Source organism: Ambystoma mexicanum, chromosome 12, assembly GCF_040938575.1.
Source record: "Ambystoma mexicanum isolate Mex_15411 chromosome 12, UKY_AmexF1_1, whole genome shotgun sequence".
In the NCBI taxonomy this organism is placed as follows: Eukaryota; Metazoa; Chordata; class Amphibia; order Caudata; family Ambystomatidae; genus Ambystoma; species Ambystoma mexicanum.
Window position 1 is genome coordinate 517,839,256 of NC_090936.1, and position 19,294 is coordinate 517,858,549.

The window sequence follows — 19,294 nt, forward strand, 5'->3', positions numbered from 1 at the left end:
GGGTTGGTTGAAAGGTTTAACAGAACCATGAAGAGCATGATAGGTGCTTTGGAAGAACCCCTTAAGAAAAAGTGGGACCTTCTACTGCCATGCCTTCTCTTTGCTTATAGAGAAGTCCCTCAGGAGGGAGTAGGTTATTCTCCCTTTGAGCTTTTTTATGGCCATCCAGTCAGAGGTCCATTGGCCCTGATTAAGGAGGGGTTGGAAGGTGCTCCTCCCCTCAAGCCAGTCAGAGTGACTGACTATGTGATAGGTCTCCGGAGGAGAATGTCACACATGATGGCAGAAGCAAGTGACAACTTGAAAGCTGGTCAAGCCCTGGTCAAACATTGGCACGACCAGAAGGCTAACATGGTTGAGTTTACTCAAGACCAGCTAGTTCTAGTTATGCTCCCCACAAGGCAGAGGGCCTTGCAAGACAAATGGATGGGACCCTTCAAGGTTGTGGGAAAACTTGGAGAGGTCAACTATCTGGTGGATCTGGGCAGACCCAGGGAAGCTCCTAGAGTCTTCCACACCAACCGACTAAAAGCCTACATCTCCAGACCTGATGTAGGAGCCTTGCTTCTAGCTTCAGCTGCAGAGGAGGAAGAGAGTGAATCTCTCCCTGATCTCCTCAGAGGTGTACCTTTAGATGAAAAAGTTGAAGGAGTCAATCTCTCTTCAGACCTGACACCTGAGCAACAAGAGGAGTGCAAATCTATGTTAAATCAGTTTGCCTCCCTGTTCTCACTGTCACCAGGCTTGACCCCTTGGGGCCAGCATGAGATACTCACTGGTGACTGTCTGCCAGTCAAAAGCAGAGGATACAGAATGTCAGAACATATCAGAGCCCACATCAAAGGAGAGGTCAAGAAGATGCTTGATCTCGGGGTAATAGAGCCCTCTACCAGTCCATGGTCTAGCCCAGTTGTGTTAGTACCAAAGGCAGGATCCAAAGACTTGAGATTCTGTGTGGACTATAGAGCTCTAAATGCAGTCACCAAGACTGATGCCCACCCTTTGCCCAGGACAGATGAGTTGGTGGATAAACTTGGTGCAGCCAAGTACCTCAGCACATTTGACCTGACGTCAGGCTATTGGCAAATAGCCCTGACAGACCATGCCAAGGAGAAAACTGCATTTTCGACCCCAGTTGGCTTGTACCAGTTTAAGGTCATGCCTTTTGGACAAAAAAATGCACCTGCCACATTCCAAAGGATGGTGAACCAAGTTCTGGCTGGGATGGAAGATTTCTGCATGGCATACTTGGATGACATTGCAGTCTTCAGCCACTCCTGGGAAGAACATGTGAACCACCTAGGACATGTGTTGCAGGCTCTGGAACAGGCCCATTTGACAATCAAAGCCAGTAAGTGCCAGATTGGTCAAAGTAAAGTGGTCTACCTTGGACATGAGGTAGGAGGTGGAGAAATAAGGCCTTTGCCCAGCAAGATTGAAGCTGTGCAAAATTGGACAACACCAACTACTCAAACCCAAGTGAGAGCTTTTTTAGGCCTCACTGGATATTACAGGAATTTCATTGAGAACTATGGGACCATAGCTTCTCCACTGAATGTAATCTCCTCTCCCAAATTCCCTAAAAAGGTAAAATGGAATGAGGAGTGCAATCAGGCCTTTGAAAAACTGAAAAGAGCTCTTTGCCAAGCTCCAGTATTGAGAGCTCCTGACTACCACCAACCTTTCATTGTACAAACTGATGCTTCCAATGTAGGTATAGGTGCAGTTCTAAGCCAACTGGATGAGAAGGGTAGGGAGCACCCCATTTGCTTCATCAGTAGGAAACTGAAGGATCCTGAGACAAGGTGGGCAACTATCGAAAGAGAATGCTTTGCTATTGTGTGGGCACTGAAGAAGTTTAGGCCATACTTGTATGGTTCTACTTTTGTTATTCAGACTGACCACCAACCCTTGAGATGGTTAATGCAAATGAAAGGGGAAAATCCAAAACTATTGAGATGGTCAATCTGCCTGCAAGGGTTTGATTTCACCATTGAGCACAGGTCAGGGTGTCACCATCAAAATGCTGATGGACTCTCTAGGATGTATATCATCGACTAGAGGTATGAGGTTCATCCAGGAGTGGATTAAATCCTCCTGTCCCTTAGTCTGGGGGGGGCGAGTGTTAGGGAGAATTCTCTGTTTAGGCTGAATTTCCCTACCTAGTGAGTCCCCCAGCAGCTTTGCTGGATTTCTGGGGTTTATTTTTTTTCTCCTGCCAAGAGTGAGACTCTTTTACCCTCACTCTTGGACATGTTGAAGTGTGTTTTCTTGGTTAAACCTTGTGTTGAATGGGCTATGGGGTCTTTTACTCCATAGGGCCGCATGTATTTTTGTGATGTGGGTTACCCAGCACCCTCTGTGCCGTGACCCAGGGGTGTCCTAGGGACTCCCCAACATAGACTCCATACCCTGGGACTGACTACTGTCTCCCAGGGCATGTAAAGTCACCAAAGACTTTGCTAGTCTTGAATCCTGAACAGAACCAGTACAAACCATCATATTGTGGACGTACTGGCTGGGGCAATTCGATTGCCCCAGGGTCTGTTAGTCGAGGGGGCACGTCTCCGTCCCCCCTGATCGAGTTTTGGCTGGTGGCAGTGGAAACTACTTTTTATATTCGACCGCGAATATTTCCCTATGGGATTTCCCATTGTTTTAGGCTAACACATTTAATTATTTATTTACGGTAGCCTTAAACATACCGCCGGTTTATATATTTATTTTTATAACTCCGGTTGGGACTTTTTGCCAAAACTTGATTCTAAAATGGCGTTGGTGTTCGCCTCTGTAACTCTGACCCAAAGTGGAGCCCTTTGTTCCACTTTTGGCGGGCTTCTCCACAGAAGCCCTCCAAAGTGGTGCCACTCTGTCTGGGGTACTTAGGAGGGGTGGAGGGGGATTTAGGCACCCTGGACTGAGTTACCTTGGTAACTCAAGTCGCACTCCGTCCTGATTGGCCCAAGTGGTGAGCCGCCCGGCTCACCACTTAGCATGTTTGAGTGACAGCTAGGCTGGGTGAATGGGGGTTTGCTGCATAAAAGCAGGGCTTTGGGGACTGGGACTTCAGAAGTCGCCACAGGACCAAGAATCCGACGAGGGAAGAGCTGAGCCGACCTGCTTCGACGACACCACCCGGTGGAGCCCTGCTGAACCGTCTCACCACTTTTCCCGACGACCGAGGAGAACTCTTAACGGAGTGGCTCCTTCCCTTGACTGGTGGGGACAACCAGTTTTCGCCTTCTTTTCGCTTCTCGAGGTATCTCGTGGCCGCCTTGCCAGTGCCAAGCACCCCGGCAACCGGAACCCCACCACTTTTACCCCAACCACGAAAGTCGGTACAACCCTTTAACCGGAGGACTCCGCGGCTGGTTTCTTCCCGGGCAGTGCAACGACCCTCTTCTTCTGCTCTTCAGCGAGAACTTCTTCTCCCCTGACCGACGTCGAGCCCTGCTGCCACTGCCTGGAACAACTGCCACCGCTGGAGGATCCTTTCCGCTTAAGGTACTGTGTTCCGCCTGGCTTCCCTTGCTACCGACTGTACGGGGTAGATTTAGCCCCCGGCTTTCGAACCTGGGAGTGCCTGGGACACCCTGGCTAAACTTTCTAAGCCACTCTAACCTCTTTCTAACTCTTTGCAAGACTTTGAATCCCTAATAACAGTGTGATCTTGGGCACATTTTTCGCTCCGGCTACTCTAAGAGTGGGCCCTGCCTAGTGACTTTTGCTCACCTGTGACTTTGTGCTTCTGTGAGCCTATTGCAAGTGTTCTGGACCTTAGAGTGGTGTGTTTAACCCATTTCTGTTTTTTCTCTCCCTTTCTTGGAAACTACTAGAGTGTCATCTAAAGTTAAGCACTCACCTCTGTTTTAATTAAGTGGTGTTAACCTAGAGTTGTCTAGATAGGAGAAAGGATTGAATCTACTTTCGTTATAACTGTGTTTGAAGTGTTTACTATATTTTGCTAGAGTGTTTTTAACTTATGTGTATTTTAAATAAATAACCATATACTTTTGAAACCAAGCTCTGGTCAGTGTTTGCTTGTGCTATTGTATGTTGGTACATATTGTGTATACTTTGCATACTGCCTAACTCTTCTTGAGAGAAGTCTGACTGCTCAGCCACAGCTACCAGGTAAATCTGGGTGGTACAGACTGCTACCAAAGGGGTTTACTGCTCTACCTGTAGTCTTAAATCTTTTGCAGTGTTCCCCAAGGGAACTGCACAGGTTTCTGCCTAACATGCACAAAATAAATCATCAAAACAAAAACCAGCTGGACTTCTTAGACCATTGGAAATTCCACCGGTGCCCTGGCATAATTTATTTCTTGACTTTATCACGAGCTACCGCCCATTCAAGGATACAATACCATTCTAGTGGTTGTGGACTTATTCTCCAAAATGGCCCACTTCCTGCCGTTTAAAGGTCTCCCAAATGCATCTAGCCTGACAAAGGTATTCCTCGAACATATCGTGCGACTTCATGGATTCCGTTGTGTTGATCCAAAAATGATCCAAAAATGGTGCTAGTCTTCTACTTGTCTCTGTCTAAGGATACAGGATTGGAAACCATTTATTAATTGGTTTTGCTGGCTCTGACTGTTGAGACTGTTGAGACTGGTATCTTGCCTCTCTCTGTACTTTTGGTTCAGGGAGGTACATGGTTGAGGGTGGGGATGGAAAGATGGAGTAACATCTTATTGTCAATCAGCCATTACTCCTAATAGTCATGACAACTACTGCACACCCAGATAGAAAGGTTTTTAACATTGTCACAAGGAAATCCCTGTTGTATCTGCTAGTACTCTTGTAGTATTTCCAGCACAAGACAATGTTTAAAGCCAACAATTTGAACAATGTGATGCTGCAGTTGCTTGATCCACAGCCCTCTGCTTTTTCAGAATTTACTCCAACTGTCCGTAAGAAGCGAGATCAGCATTTTAAAATGTATTCAGAACTTTCCATGGGTTTGATGTAGTAGATGTGACGAATCGAGGGAATTCGTCCCTGCTCCCCAAAGGGGATCCTCCATGTGAGGCTAGGGAGGTGAGCCCACTCTGCAATAACCTTCCTAGTGGTAGAGGCAATTGGGTTCTCACCAGGAGAGCCTCCACCCCTTAGGAGACAAGGACTCCTGTTCCTATGAGGAATCCCTAAAGCTGTGCATACTGTGGCCTACATGGGATGCTGTAGAACCGCCTATTGACTCCCACTAATAATAAAGGTTGAATCCTTGATTGGATAGCTGACCTCAATTGTAACATCGAGACCCTCTCTAACACCTCTTGTGCCTGGACTGACCATCATCTCATCCGGTTCAACATTAATGAAACTGTTTCCTCTACCCCACAAACGGCTCAAGCACCAGCCACCATGACTAGGAACAAACCTAATCTTACCCTTGACAAACTCATCCCACTACTACAGCCGATCACTAACCCTACCACAACATCCTTAGACCCGACAGTACTAGTCGATTTATACAACCACACCATCCTCAAAGCGATCAATACGCCCATGAAAGTATGCAAATCCAAACCACGCACCCACCTCAATACCTGGTACAGCCCTCATCTGAAGTCACTTAGGAAAAGCATAAGAACAGTCGAGTCAGTATAGAAACACACGACCCCTGCAGTAAACAAAGCCAACTTTGCCGCAGCATCCTTTAACTAAAAAATAGCAATAATCCAAGCCAAGAAAGGCAACTTTAATGACCGTATTTTCAAAGCAGAGTCCAACACCAAGGAACTTTTCAATATACTGAAGGAGCTCCGCCTCCAGACACTTGCATTAAAGAAACCCAATGGTGTACTAATATACAAAACGCACTCCTAGATAAAATCTCCATGCTACAAAACAAAATAGTAATGAACAAATCCCTAATCCCGAACAGTGACTCCACTCTGAATTCTCAGTCATCTAAGAGATCTCAACCCCAATTTAATTTCTCCCCACTATCCATCAAAGAGGTTGAAACCATCATTCAGAAACTTAAACCTTCGAATTATCAAGGTGATAATGTCCTGCCCCTCTCATCAAGGAAGCTGCCAAGGAACAAGCCCCCTTCATTACAACTTTTATCAATGCCTCATTCAAATCTAGCACAGTTCCCAATAATCTGAAAGATGCCTGGGTTCTCCTGCTGCTATAAAAAAAAAACCTCACTCGACCCAAACAACCCGGCTAACAATAGACTCATTACGAAGGTCCCATTTCTTCTAAAAAATACTTGACCGCGCTGCATCCCTGCAGATACAACAATATTTGGAATCTGACAACATTCTAGGTCTGAGACAATCCGGTTTCAGACCTAGACACGGAACTGAAACTGCCCTCATCGACCTTAAAACCCAAATCCAGACACTGAAGTACAAAGGTAAACTAGCTCTGCTCCTCTTACTAGACCTATCAGGAGCTTTTGATTTGGTAGACCACAAAATCTTATGCAGTCACTTGTCCTCTGCTGCAAACTTCTCAGACCAAGCCAATGCTTGGATTAAGTCCTTCCTTAATAACAGATCTATGAGGGTCTTAGCACCGTCTGCTTCTGCCTTACCAACCTCTGTCACTTGTGGGGTGCCTCAAGGCTCTTGCGTGTCTCCCACTCTCTACAATGTATTCACCAAGCCCCTTTTTGACAAGCTTGACCTTCTGGGTGTCATCTACACTAGTTATGACACTCAGATACTCATCCCAATTACCGGCGACTACACTGTAGACAGTGAGAATCTCAATAAAATGTACACCATCATACAAGCTTGGATGGCGAAGCATGGACTCTGTATTAATGATAAGACAGAGCTGCTCCTTCTGGGTTCGCCAGCCAACCTGAATGCTTCATTCTTTTCCTTCAACATTGATGGCAACTTAAAGTCGTCAAGGTGGTGAAAGCATTAGGGATTTATATAGACTCAGCATTTAACACTAACCGGACAAACCAATGCCTTAGCTTCCTCATCCGCCTACACCTGTAAGCTTATTCCAGCTTGCCGACCGTACCTCTCGCCAGCCAAATGCATCACACTATCTAGAGCCCTAGTACTCTCTAAGTTAGATTACTGCAATGCCCTTTACCGTGGCACATCTCAACATAACCTTAACAAAATGCAGGTCCTGCAAAATAATGCCATTCGAGCAGCCCTAAATATTCCCAAGAATCACCATATCTCGGAAACTAGACTTTCGCTAAAATGGCTCCACATGAACCAAAGAATAGCCTACAAAACCCTGTCTCTTACTCACAAGTGCCTACCCAACCAAGTCCCCATCTACCTGTCCAACACTATCTCTCGCCACACATCAAGACCCAATAGTTCCACTATGAGGCACAGTGTCATTATACCCTGATTCAGGCAACAACGTACAGGCGGAGCAAGCTTCCCGGTCCTAGCGGCTAGAAAATGGAATGCCCTCCCCCTCTCCATTAGGGAAGAACCGTCTTATCAGTCATTCAGATAAAAGACCAAAGCCTGGTTCCACAAGCAAAATAGCCACCTAATTGCCTAAAACCTCGCCCACTGCGATCCTGTTGTATACAACATAATGCGTCCATTCATTGACCTTTATTGTATATTTCCTGTATATATATATTGTATCTTTCTTACATTGTGTGTCCGTATAATTGTCTGTATTTTTGTAACATGTAAGCCAAGCGCCCTGTTGCCCAAGGGCTCTGTGTGCTCTATAAATAAACTAAGCTAAAGGAGATCAAGCCGGCTTGTCTGTAGTCCCTATCGAAGGAAGAGAGAAACAAACCGGATTACCTTACGTATGTAATAACCCTATTCCTCCTAATAGCGTGGAAGAAAAATTGATACGTTATGTAAATTTACATAGCATGTAGTATGACAATATTCATTCAATGCTAACAATATTTGAACAACTGTATGTTAGCTTCTTCGCACTGCTTATTTTTGTAGACGGATGGGATAATGCTCGTCTCCGTGTCTTTAATAGAATTACAAATTTCTTATAAGTTATTCTGGAAAATCTTTATTCTATGCCAAGACCGGAGGCTCACATTATGCTTGTTTAAAGCTTACTCACCACTATAGATGCAGGTTGTTCTACCGGTTTCTGGTAGAATTGCTTGAAGATTGATTTGCCTGCCCAGTCAGCCATCCTCATGATGTCTTCTAGACAAACTCCAACCTAAAAAGCTTTGGAAGCCATAGCGCCTCTCAGAATGGGCGCCAAACTGATTATCTATACCTGCCTGTGAGAGAGTCCAGCACACCCAGCGTGCCAATGTCGGGGCAGAAACTGCTCTGTGGGCTTTGTGCAGTGCTATCAACAACTGTCCGTTAGGAGAGACCCTAAGGGGCGCAGTCACTTCTTCATAGACCTTTAAGCACTTTACCAGACAAAGCTTTGGCTGTTCGCTAAAGGCAGGATATGAGATTACTCTAGAGTTGCATTTAGTCCTTCTGGATATGTGGAAAACAATTCCATCTGGAGAAAAGGTCCTGCCTGCAAGGTCGAGAGCTCTCACATCAGAGACCCTTCTGCAGGAGACCAATCATAGTAGCGTGGTAAGCGTGGAAAGAGCGGTGCGGGATAGTTCCTCATTATGAGGCCAAGAGAGAAAAAGGTTGAGCACCTTATTGACGTTCCAAAGTAAGACGGATGCCCTTGAATAATCTCCAAACTAGGCGATGCTCTCCTGTAGGCGAGGCCTTGCTCTACCAAGGATGCCAGGAAATTCAGAATTTCCTCTATAGGTGCCTAAACTGGATGAGCCCTCGATACAAACACCAACGTGTCCAGGCGATCCAAGAGTTGGAGTACTTCTTGAAGGTAGTGGGGGCCCAGCTCTCCTCGATGAGACTGATGGCCTTGTGTGAGACCCCTGGGACTCTCCATCTTGCCCTGAAATCCTCCAGGCTGCTAGAGTCAGCAACCCGCTGAGGAGAAGGGGGTGGCATTGACCTGTCAGACCCATTAGGAGATCTGGAAATCAGGGTAGAAGGATTGGAGAATCCGAGGAAAGTTCCAGAAGAACTGGATACCAGGTCTGAGATGTCCAGACTGGGGCTATGAGGACCAACTCTGTTCGTTCCTGACGGGTCTTCACCAGGGTCCTCGCTATCATGGTGAAGGGGGGAGCCGTAAAGGATCCCTTCCGTCCATTGCTGCAGAAATGCATCTATTGCGGCATCAGCTGGATCCGGCCTCCTGCTGTAAAAACTCCGGAAGCTAAGTGTTGAGGCGGGAGGGAAACGGGTCCCTGGACATGGGGCCCCATGTCTGCTGGAGGCGAAGGGAGATGTCTCTGTGAAGCCTCCAGTCACTGTAGTCGGTGGAATGACTAGATTGCCAGTCTGCCACTACGTTCTTGAGCCCTGGGAGGTACTCCGCTGTGACGGAGATCCGGTGTTCCAGGCAGAAATGCCAAAAATCTTTGGCTAGCTCCGCTAGAGGTCTTGATTTGGTGCCACCCAGTTGATTGATGTACCTTACTGCGGAAATGTCAATTTTCAGCAAAATACAACAACTCACTCTGCCTCTGGTAAAAGACTTGATCGCGAAGGAGCCTGCGAGGAGTTCCAGACAGTTTATGTGCATTTCCAGTTCCTGAGGGGACCATGTTCCCCCCATGGCTACTGTGCCGCATCTTGCTCCCCAACCAGAGCGACTGGCGTCTGACTCCACACTATGTCCGGGGTGCCGTTCCAGGCTTCGATGTGCGTGAGCCACCAGATGAGTTCCGTTTTTGCATGAGGCGAGAGTGTCCGACGTTGTGAGTAGGAAAGACTGCGCCTCAAGTGCTGATCTTTCAGTCTCCGCAACTCCTGGTAGTGGAGTGGACCAGGGAATATCGCTTGAATGGAAGAGGATAGAAGGCCTATTACTCTCGCTAGCTTCTGGAGGTATATGACATTCCTCTGAAGAAGCCTGCAAATCTCCCGACGTGTGGGGTGTCTCTTGGTTGCAGGGAGAAGGAGCTGCAAGATCTTCGTATCCAGGACGAACCCTAGAAATTCTAGATTCCTGGATGGGCAGAGGATCGACTTCTCCCAGTTTATGAGGAAACCGAGGTCGTGTAATAGATATATGGCCATTTTGGCCTGCTGTTCTACCATGGCTTGAGATTGAGCCATGAAGATGTCGTCTAGGTAAATTATGAGTCTGATACCCTGCTCTCTCAGATGAGCTACGACCGGCCTTAGGAGCTTGGTGAATGCCCAAGGGGCCGAGGAGAGGCCGAAGGGAAAGCTCGTGCACACCCAATCCTGGCCTTTCCAGGAGAACCTCAGGTAACTTGTGTGTGCCAGCTGAATGGGAACTGCCAGATAGGCATCCTTGAGGTCCAGGCGAACGAGCCTGTCACTTGGTCTTAGAATGTCTCTGAGCATGTGAATCCCCTCCATCTTGAAATGGCGGTAGACTATGAAGTCGTTCAAAGCTCTGAGATGTATCACTGGGCGTACCTTTTGCTTCCTGTACACCAAATATATAGGGCTGAAAAATCTGCCTTGACTTGAACAGGGGTGTATTTCCTGGTTTTGGTGCAGACTGAGTACCTCGCTGTCTAACACTGCCACGTCTGCTTCGGACATCGATATCTGAGCGGGCCGACTCGCTTGGAAGGGTTGAGCAAAAAACTGTGGTCGTAAACCTCGAGCTGTGTCCCTGATCCAGGCATCTCCTGATAAGGAGTCCCAGGCTCACGCAAAGAGAGCTAACATCCCTCCTATGGGCGTCTGCGGTGCTGGCGCTGCTATGTTTACACTGACCTGTCGGTTGTTGTTGGGCTGGGTATCTAGCCACTCTTCTCCAACCACGACCTCTTCCTCGTCCTCTTGATGAGAAGGTGTCTGAGCGGTCTTGCCAGAAATTATGCTGATCTCTTGCAGGTTGAGGTCTTCTATCAAAGGAATATCGGCCGGAGGAATGACCCCTACCTCGTCCGGCCCGGGAAAAATGTTTGTGGCGAAGACCCTTTTTATGGATGCTTGCGCCTTGTCCAAGGAGGTGAAAGTGCCTACGAATTTGGACTTCTCTTTCATGAAAGGATCCCCGAATAGTAGGCCTTAAGCTGCTGCTCCAGACTCGGTGTCTGCCAGCTCTCCCAATTTGGAGTCTATTTTTAGCAGAATGCCTTTCCTGCGTTCAGTAGATATGGCACAGTTGGCGTTCCCAAGCAAGCAGAGTGCCCGCTGGGCCCAACCTGATAGAATTATAAGGTCAATGGGATTGCCTGTGTCGATGGCCTTTCGGCCAGGTACATTATTTTAGCCAGGGGCCCAGTGATGTCCAGGACCCTATCTTGACAGGATCTCCAGGCACGATCAATGCCTTTCTTGGGGTCTTTGATGTTCTTCCCTAGGAAGGTAATCATTTTGGAATCGAGTTCAGGAGTTAGAGCTACCTTCCCCGGAATCTCTGGGCGAGGGCATTCTGATTTGAGCCTGGCTCTAACTTCTTTATCCAATGACCGGTGAAGCCTGGCCTTGATGTACTCTGTGGTTCTAAACGACGATTCCCAGTCTGTGGATCTGGGGTGTATCAAGTCCTCTGGGGTAAACATGCCCTCTAAAGAATGTTCACCAGTTGTCTTCTTGGGAATGGGGGCTGCCGCATTCCTCGAGGTAGAGGGCCGTGACCCTATAGATTGATCGTGCTCTTCCGAGGAAATGAGGGTCTGATCAACATTATTGTATTCCCGCTTGTCCTGTTAGTCGTCTGTGCCCTGCTGGTACTCCTCCGGGCTCGAGGGTCTAGCACCCCTATTGTCTTCCTCTGGGTGAAGAAAGGCTTTCTTAAGCCTGGAGAAGGCGTCTGAAATGGCAGCAGTGGCTTGCTCTGGGGGGTCAATGAGTTCTTACTCTTTCGAGCCGGGTTACATGCCCCTTCAGAAAGGTGCTTTCCTTTCTGTGTCTTTTTCCTCCCCACTGGGTGTGTCTTCTGCAAGTGCTCTTCCATACTGTCCAAAAGCTGTTGGATGGGCAAGAGCATTTCTGAAACAGCCTTTTTGATGCTGGTTTCCACAGGGTGTCAGGACATTTCGTCGAAAGACATTTGGTCAATGTAATTTGGTCGAAAACCAAATGGTCGAATAATTTTTTTTATTTATATATATATTTTTTTTTAGGTTGTAGTTTAGGGAGCAAAAGGGTTTTTTAGAAAAAAAAGGGGGTTGGGGGGACCCCCCCAAAAAAAAAAAAGTGAAAATAAAAAAAAAAACAATTCGACCATTTGGTTTTCGACCAAATGGTTTCGACCAAATGTCCTGTCGACGAATTTTTTTCGACGAAATGTCTGGCAACCTTTCCACAGATGATCCGAGTACCTTTTTTAGACTGTCTGCCATAGGCACTTTATCTGGTAATCTCCCTCCTCTTCCTGGAGGGAGTATTGGGCTGCCATAATAATATATGTAATGCTTGTCACACCTTTCTTCTTCTTTTTATTTTCTTTTTCTTATTCAGTGGGCAATCTGACCTGCCTCCTCTCTAACCCAGTGCAGCTTCTGAAGAAAGGATCTCTCTCCTTTACTCTTTCTTCGTTCATTTTTTAAATTTTTTTTTATAATGCTTCTAAACAGAAGAAAACGGTGACTGAATTGATCTTAAAGTGAATGCCGGCACTCATGCTCGTAAAATCAGTTGGGGGAAAAACGGAAATGCGTTGCGCGAGCGCTGTGCAGTAAATAAGGACCAGGAGTAAGGGGGCTCCCCCATGCAGCCGCGGGCATTACTGCGCTTAAAGTAAAATGCTCTGCGCAGCCTCCCCGAACTTCACTGATCCTAATGTGAGTCGGGGAGGCGTGCGCGAGGCAAAATGGGAAAATAACAAAGGAGCGTCTCGCTATGAGCGAGGCTCTGAATTTTGCTAATGATCTCCGACGCCAGCAGAACAGCTGGTGTCGGAGACGGCCAGACAAAAAAGAAAGAGGACGCAGAGTACGCGGTCCTCTGACAAAATGTAAACTAAGATTATAAAACAATCAACAGAGCTTAATGTAACATTGGGCTAACCACATAAATAATCCAAATAGCATGTAAAATACGCTGATCAATCACAGTAACAGTTAATAAGGAATAAAATGAATTCATCTCTTGCTGTGAGCAGATAAGAAAGAGGAAGTTACATTCAGTTGGTTCCTATTTAGAGGGACACTTGGACACCTTTGGAGGACAGTGGTCACGTGTTTGTGACTTGTTGTGGATTTGAACCTAAGCCTCCTGGGAAATGGAGTTTCTCGCTTCAAGTGACTGCCTTATGGACTGGAAGTTTATTTCTTTAATGTTTAATGTTGTTTATTGGATATTTGTACACATTCTGGGTAATGCCCATACTATGTTATCACTTAAATGCATAAAAATACTTGCTGAGCTTTTCTCTTTTCAATTAATAAGAGAAAGAGAAGCATAATTTGAGCCTCCGGTCTTGACATAGAATTCCGTGGTTCCCAGTGCATTTCCCCACCCTTACATAAGATCTATAAGCATCCTGCAAACACTTAAAATATAATCTTCAACCAGGACCTTGTTGCATTTGTTTTAGTGCCTTTGCCTTGTGTCAAGTCAAACAGGGCTTAAATATTCATGTATGGCATGTTCCAACTGCATTACTTTTTATGCATCTGTAGATAATTTTGTGTTTTCTCAAACTGATCTGTAAGCTTAAGAGTTTCAGCCTACCAAATTGGAGATTTGCAGATATTTTGTTTTTACTGTTGTCTGGCGTTAACAAGTATGTGATTGAAAATTACTTTTAAAATGTACTTAAGTTGCCTGAAAATTAATTTTATATTTTGTTTATTTTTAGTTACTTGCACGCCAAATCCATTATCCACCGAGACCTAAAAAGTAATAGTATCCTTTCTTGTAAGGATGTTTTAATCAAGAAATGTCATCAGGTTTTGGAAGGCACTGGATGGACTTGGCCTTCATATTCAAACCACAAGTTTATGAATGCAGCATTGAGGGATCTGCATAGTCTCCCTCCAGTTTAAATCTAATCTGAATGTCATTCTACAATACAATATGCAAGAGGATAATGTTGGGTGACTACCTGTTTTGCAGTATATAAAAGGGGCCTTGTAAGTCTATAACCCACGGAAGCGGATCAACTCGAATTTGTCTTTAGAAATTCGAGTTTTGAAATCTTTGGTTTACTGCCCATTTTAAAATAATTGGCAAAAGTCATGCTTCGGCTGCTTCTGGATAGTTCTTCTGGCTTGTAATAACACTTGTGAAAAGCAGTAACCAATGACAAATTTACCAACAAAAGTTTTCAATAACAAAACCGTGCTCAAAATCCCATTCCAGTAAAAGTCACCAACAAAGTAGTCTGATAAAATGGTACCCAATTTCCTGTTTGCCTTAGTTTGCAGTCCTTCCTGCTGGGTGATTATAAACATGTAGTTGTCCTCATACGTGGCTTTCAGACAGTGTTGTTTGGAGCTCATAGTATCCCTTTTTTGTCTTAATTTCTTTCTGTTTTACTGTGAGGTATTTCCATTTTTTAATTCAACTTCTGGCATCTGTCTATTAACAGGAGCCCTGCTTCTCTCTCAGCTCTTTAATGGACTTTCTGTGAAGCGTATGTGAACTCTGAGACCCTTTACTTATTGTGGGAATTAACCCAAAACACTTTGAAATAACTTTGTTTTCCTCATTACTTACCTATGTACATCCATGTAATGTATTTTGTGTGATTTTATTTTTTGTAAGTATCCTTTCAATGTAGACTTTTTTAGTTTGCATTGTTTCTATTGAATGAATACATTTTTAAGACTACATTTTTCTGACTTCGATTTCACTGAGACATTTTCACATACAACTGTCAGATTGTTGTGAATTTAACCTTCGGCTTAAATATTTGCACTTCATACATCTAGTGCAGACTTGCAGCGGCATGTGCAGAATAAAATAAAAAAAGTAGTACTTATAAAATCAACCAAATCATGTTTTTGTTTCAGACGTATTTCAGCAAAACTATGTGGGGTGCATGGGGATTTAACCATCTCTTAAAATAGGGCAAATGGTTTTTATATTATGTTTTAACATTCTACAAACCCTCTCTATCGTGCACAGCCTAGACTAGGGCTTTATGGGGTGGGGAGACAAAAGTCTGGTTCACTAGCCTCCTAACAAAGGGCAAAATGTTTCTTTGACAGCCTGTTTCTTAAGGGCAGCAGTTTAAACAGTGTGGCACCGCTAGATAAAAGGTGATATTTTGAGGAGTGGTGTTTATTTTTTGGTTAATGGCCAATTTATGATGTCAAATTCTTTAATTTTGCATATTTGTGTAACTGGCACAGCAACATGCAGTTGACAGCTTCTCTGCCCTTTCCTCTAAGGTATTTTTCGTCCTGCAGCCATGCAAGTGTGCCAGATAGCCTGACGAAATCTAGAAACTGACTTATGAGATGATCCTTGCCTGATAATTTGAGATTGCACCTTATCAAAATCCCCCTCAGTGTGTTTTGAATTTATTTCTGTATTTTCATATACTTCCTTCAACCGTAACCTCAATTCCTAGAAGACTTCCTTTTTGTTGGTAGCCATTTTCTCTAATGGATTCTTTCCTGCCAAGGATTCCTCATCTATGATATCTCTATCCCAGCGCAGCTGTCCTCTGGAACCTCTTCCGCCGACAGGGTGCGCAGCGCGGCTCTGCGTTGGTTCCGTCCGACGTCTTTACGCAACCATGCCCGATATGATGTCAGGGTCAGTATATATAGCGGCACAGCACCACATGTACTCCATTCCTATTTTTCATGCACTCTGTTCGCTAATCAGGAACATGCTCGTTGAGGTTCTTGTTTTTGAAAATACCATGCTGACACCGTCAAAGGCCTCTGGTTTCAAGCCATGTACGGATTGCAGCCGGCAGAAGTCCATCTCGGATCCGCACCGGATATGCTTGTACTGTTGGCGAGGAAAAGGCAAACTGGACCTGTTAATCGCTAACAGGTGACCCAATGATGCACTCCTATGGGGATGCTAAATAATCCCAAAATTATTTAACCACAAATATCTTGGATATTAGACACAGGATTATAAGTCCCTAGTACATTGAAATTCAAGTGGAACACTTCAAATGTTGTTTTGTGAATAAATTCAAGGGTACCAGTATGTCAAATAAATTAATTGACACCACATTAATGTTCTTTTTCAAAGAATTGTAATTAATGCAAGTAAATTCATAAAAGAATAGTCAAATTCAATCAAGAAAAAAACGGTGTATATTTCCACATATGTACATAGATATTCACAAATGTTATTATACAATGGTTTTAATAGGATCAGTGGTCGTGTTTACATGTCACAATCCACCGTCTTTCTCACATACAAAACAAAATTCACAAGATTGTTGTCAAATACATGACTTCATTCACATCTAATAGGCTCCTTGGAGAATAAAACATTTTTCCCAACGCGTTTCAGAATTTTTATTTCATGAGCAAATAATTTCGTGTCCAAAACGTGGTCCGTGGGAAGGGACCTAGGAATAATATATGAAAAACTTAGTGTCAGAGGGAGACCTGCAGTTTTTATGTATCAATTTTAAACCATTGACGTTAAATATAATGACTGACCTCGGGGCCACATCAGTGGGTTGAAGCGTATATGCCACGTTGGCATTAACAGGCAAGAGGTCGGCACTGCGTGCTCATATTATTATATATATTCATATTATATACACAATCACTGCGCCACAAGGCTGATGACTTTCCCGCGTTCAGGAAGTTAAGCTCGTAGAAATGCATGCTACACTGCCTGTGGAGTCAAAAGTGCGGTGTGGCGAGTTAAATCTCTGTGGATGTGAACTCAATCGCTATGGTAGTGAGACTGCATCTTAGTGAAGTCAGTACACCTTACCTCCGAGCTCAGCGTCTTCTAACGACTGAAAATCGCTGTAAGGGCGCTCTGTCGGAGGATTCAGAGTTTAGTGTGGTCGCTTGGTAATGTGCGCGCATGTGCAAATGTTCCGAGAGTAGCCATCTTGGTGTGGGAGCGTCGTTATGACGAAGCCCCATGCTAGAGGCTGCATTACTCATTCTTGGCGAGGACAAACAAAGTAGTCCCGTATTAGATATACATTAACGCTGTGCTGGCTATGTGCCCCCACTATAACCTTAGTCGATCGTAAAGTGATCTGTATGTTCTGGAGTAACAGGGAGAGTGGCACAAATTCAAGCAATGTCGGTCGGGTGCCCCATCCCTGTATTATTAATGAGAACATTCCATTAGCTCCATCTTCATCACCGTAGTGGCGACATGTGAACAGCGCGGGTAAGCGTATCTCGTCGTATCCTTGCGTTGAAAAAGAAGCTGAGTGTACATCCTATTTCCACGCGGGAGACATTCGCGAATTCTGCCTACCAAGGTGCGACATAGATATGATTTCGGATGTTAATATCGAAAACGTTCTTGTGATGTCTGATTGCATGAACTCTATGTATATTGGTGAGAGGATATATGAAAATGTTCCTAACACTTCTATTTCTGATTTTGACACCTTATTAGTGAGTGCTACTTGTAATGTACTGCCCCAACTGGAGTCAGTTCCACGCATTGATTTAACTATTCGGGATAAAACTAATACAGTTGTTACTTGTGATTTATTGTCTTTGACACTGACTCACGTGGAAAGTTAATTGGCCACTTACACATTTGTTTTACCTCAGGTTATTGGCACTTGTCTAACACCTAACAATGACATTTGTACTTCTAGTGTAATCAAAGATTCAACATGCCTGTCTCCTATAACTAATGACATGGCGGCTCATCATAATAATAGCCTCTATTGTTCCCCTAGCTTGTTTGAACACCCTACGCATGTATCTGATATTTTAACTTCATCCTTTTTGCGCCCTACGACGTGTAGGCCTCAAGCTCCTCTCGTGCCTCACGTTCTACCTGTGATGTCTAGTGTAGCTAAGAATCATGCACCTTTACTCGAAATTACACTGAATGCTATGAATATATATATAATGTCACTAATTAAACTTTTTGAAACCTTAGATGCGAAGATTACGCTGCCGTCTAAGCAGATAGACTATATAGTTGAACAGTTGAATGAACTTGAATCGAACAAGGTAAACAAATTACAATCTTCTAAGCCTCTTATGAATCAAGAGAAGGTCTTATGTTTACCGGTTGATGCACCTTCTTCTCTGGCTCCTATGGAACAAGTCCCTGTGATTGGAGCGCCAAGTGCTCTCCCTATGTTTTCTTCTATAATATGACTTGGAGAACACACTATTGATAATGATACACCACACTTTATAAAATCTTTTACTGGTGACTTGCCTATAAAAACGACAGCTAACCCCACATGTAATAATACAGCAGTATATAACATGTTTGACTTAAAAGCAAATTTAGGAGAGAAGCAAGACACTGATGCTGTAAAAAAAAAAAAAAAATCAGAAAAACTCAGTTTCACGTCCACGTCCTAGAGTTAGTGCCAAACAATTTGTGAGACGTATTCAATCGATCCAGATACCCTCTCTATAGACAAGTTGCTTGGTACGTACAAAGTATAAAAAATTGGCACGTCAGAAGCGCCCTGATCTGAGTGCTGCGGCTATATCTGACCTTCTTGCTATTACCCGCCATTGAGCGCCCTGGTTTCACTTATTGATGCTCTGCAAAAGAATAAATCGAATAATTCCATTTGGCTAGCTCCTCCCCCGCCCTGTGGTTTGGAGGATCCTCTACGTTGAACCATATAACGAGATGAGCTTAGCAAAGCTTCCTCTCTCGTCTCGTTGGCGATAAACAAGGTGAATATTCCAGAGCAGGAGGCAAACATTCTACATACTGATTTGGGCTCATCGATTCTTTACAAGGATGACCTCACTGACATTAGAGCAGAGATCCAAAGATCCATTGAGGAATTCCTTAAGTCAAACTTCCGATTCCGACTAGCAATCAAAATCCCATTAAATCATGTTTGCCTACTGATAACTGTCCTCAAGCCAATGTGCCAGCTCCCTCTGCTGGTCATCGAGAATCAATTGCAAATGTTGAATCAGCTGGCAAATAAAATCCAGCACCTCCACATTGGGCACAGATTCATGCATCCCATAAAATTTCGAAACACGCATTACCATTAAATAATTACCATCGGTTATATTAAAGTGTCGCTCTGCTCCCTATCCAATGTATGATTTGAGCAGGACGAGTGTTTTAGCCATCTGTGATGAGATCGAAAGTCTACGAGACATTTTCTCGATAGACATTGACCAAGTTGAGTTTTTAAATGATGAAAACTTATCAGTGGTTAGACTTTGGTTATCATCAAATTTGCTACGAAACACTATCTGGCA

The 19,294-nt window shown here is 44.5% G+C and overlaps 1 protein-coding gene across 2 annotated transcripts in view; it reads left to right on the forward strand.

Moving 5' to 3' along the window:
* Positions 1–19,294, forward strand: part of BRAF (B-Raf proto-oncogene, serine/threonine kinase) — a 1,813,806-nt gene that overhangs the window by 1,525,881 nt on the left and 268,631 nt on the right. For both annotated transcript variants that reach the window (XM_069628802.1, XM_069628803.1), the window contains one exon: positions 13,777–13,823. In XM_069628802.1, coding sequence (XP_069484903.1) covers positions 13,777–13,823 — 47 coding nt within the window. The remainder of the gene's footprint in view (positions 1–13,776; positions 13,824–19,294) is intronic.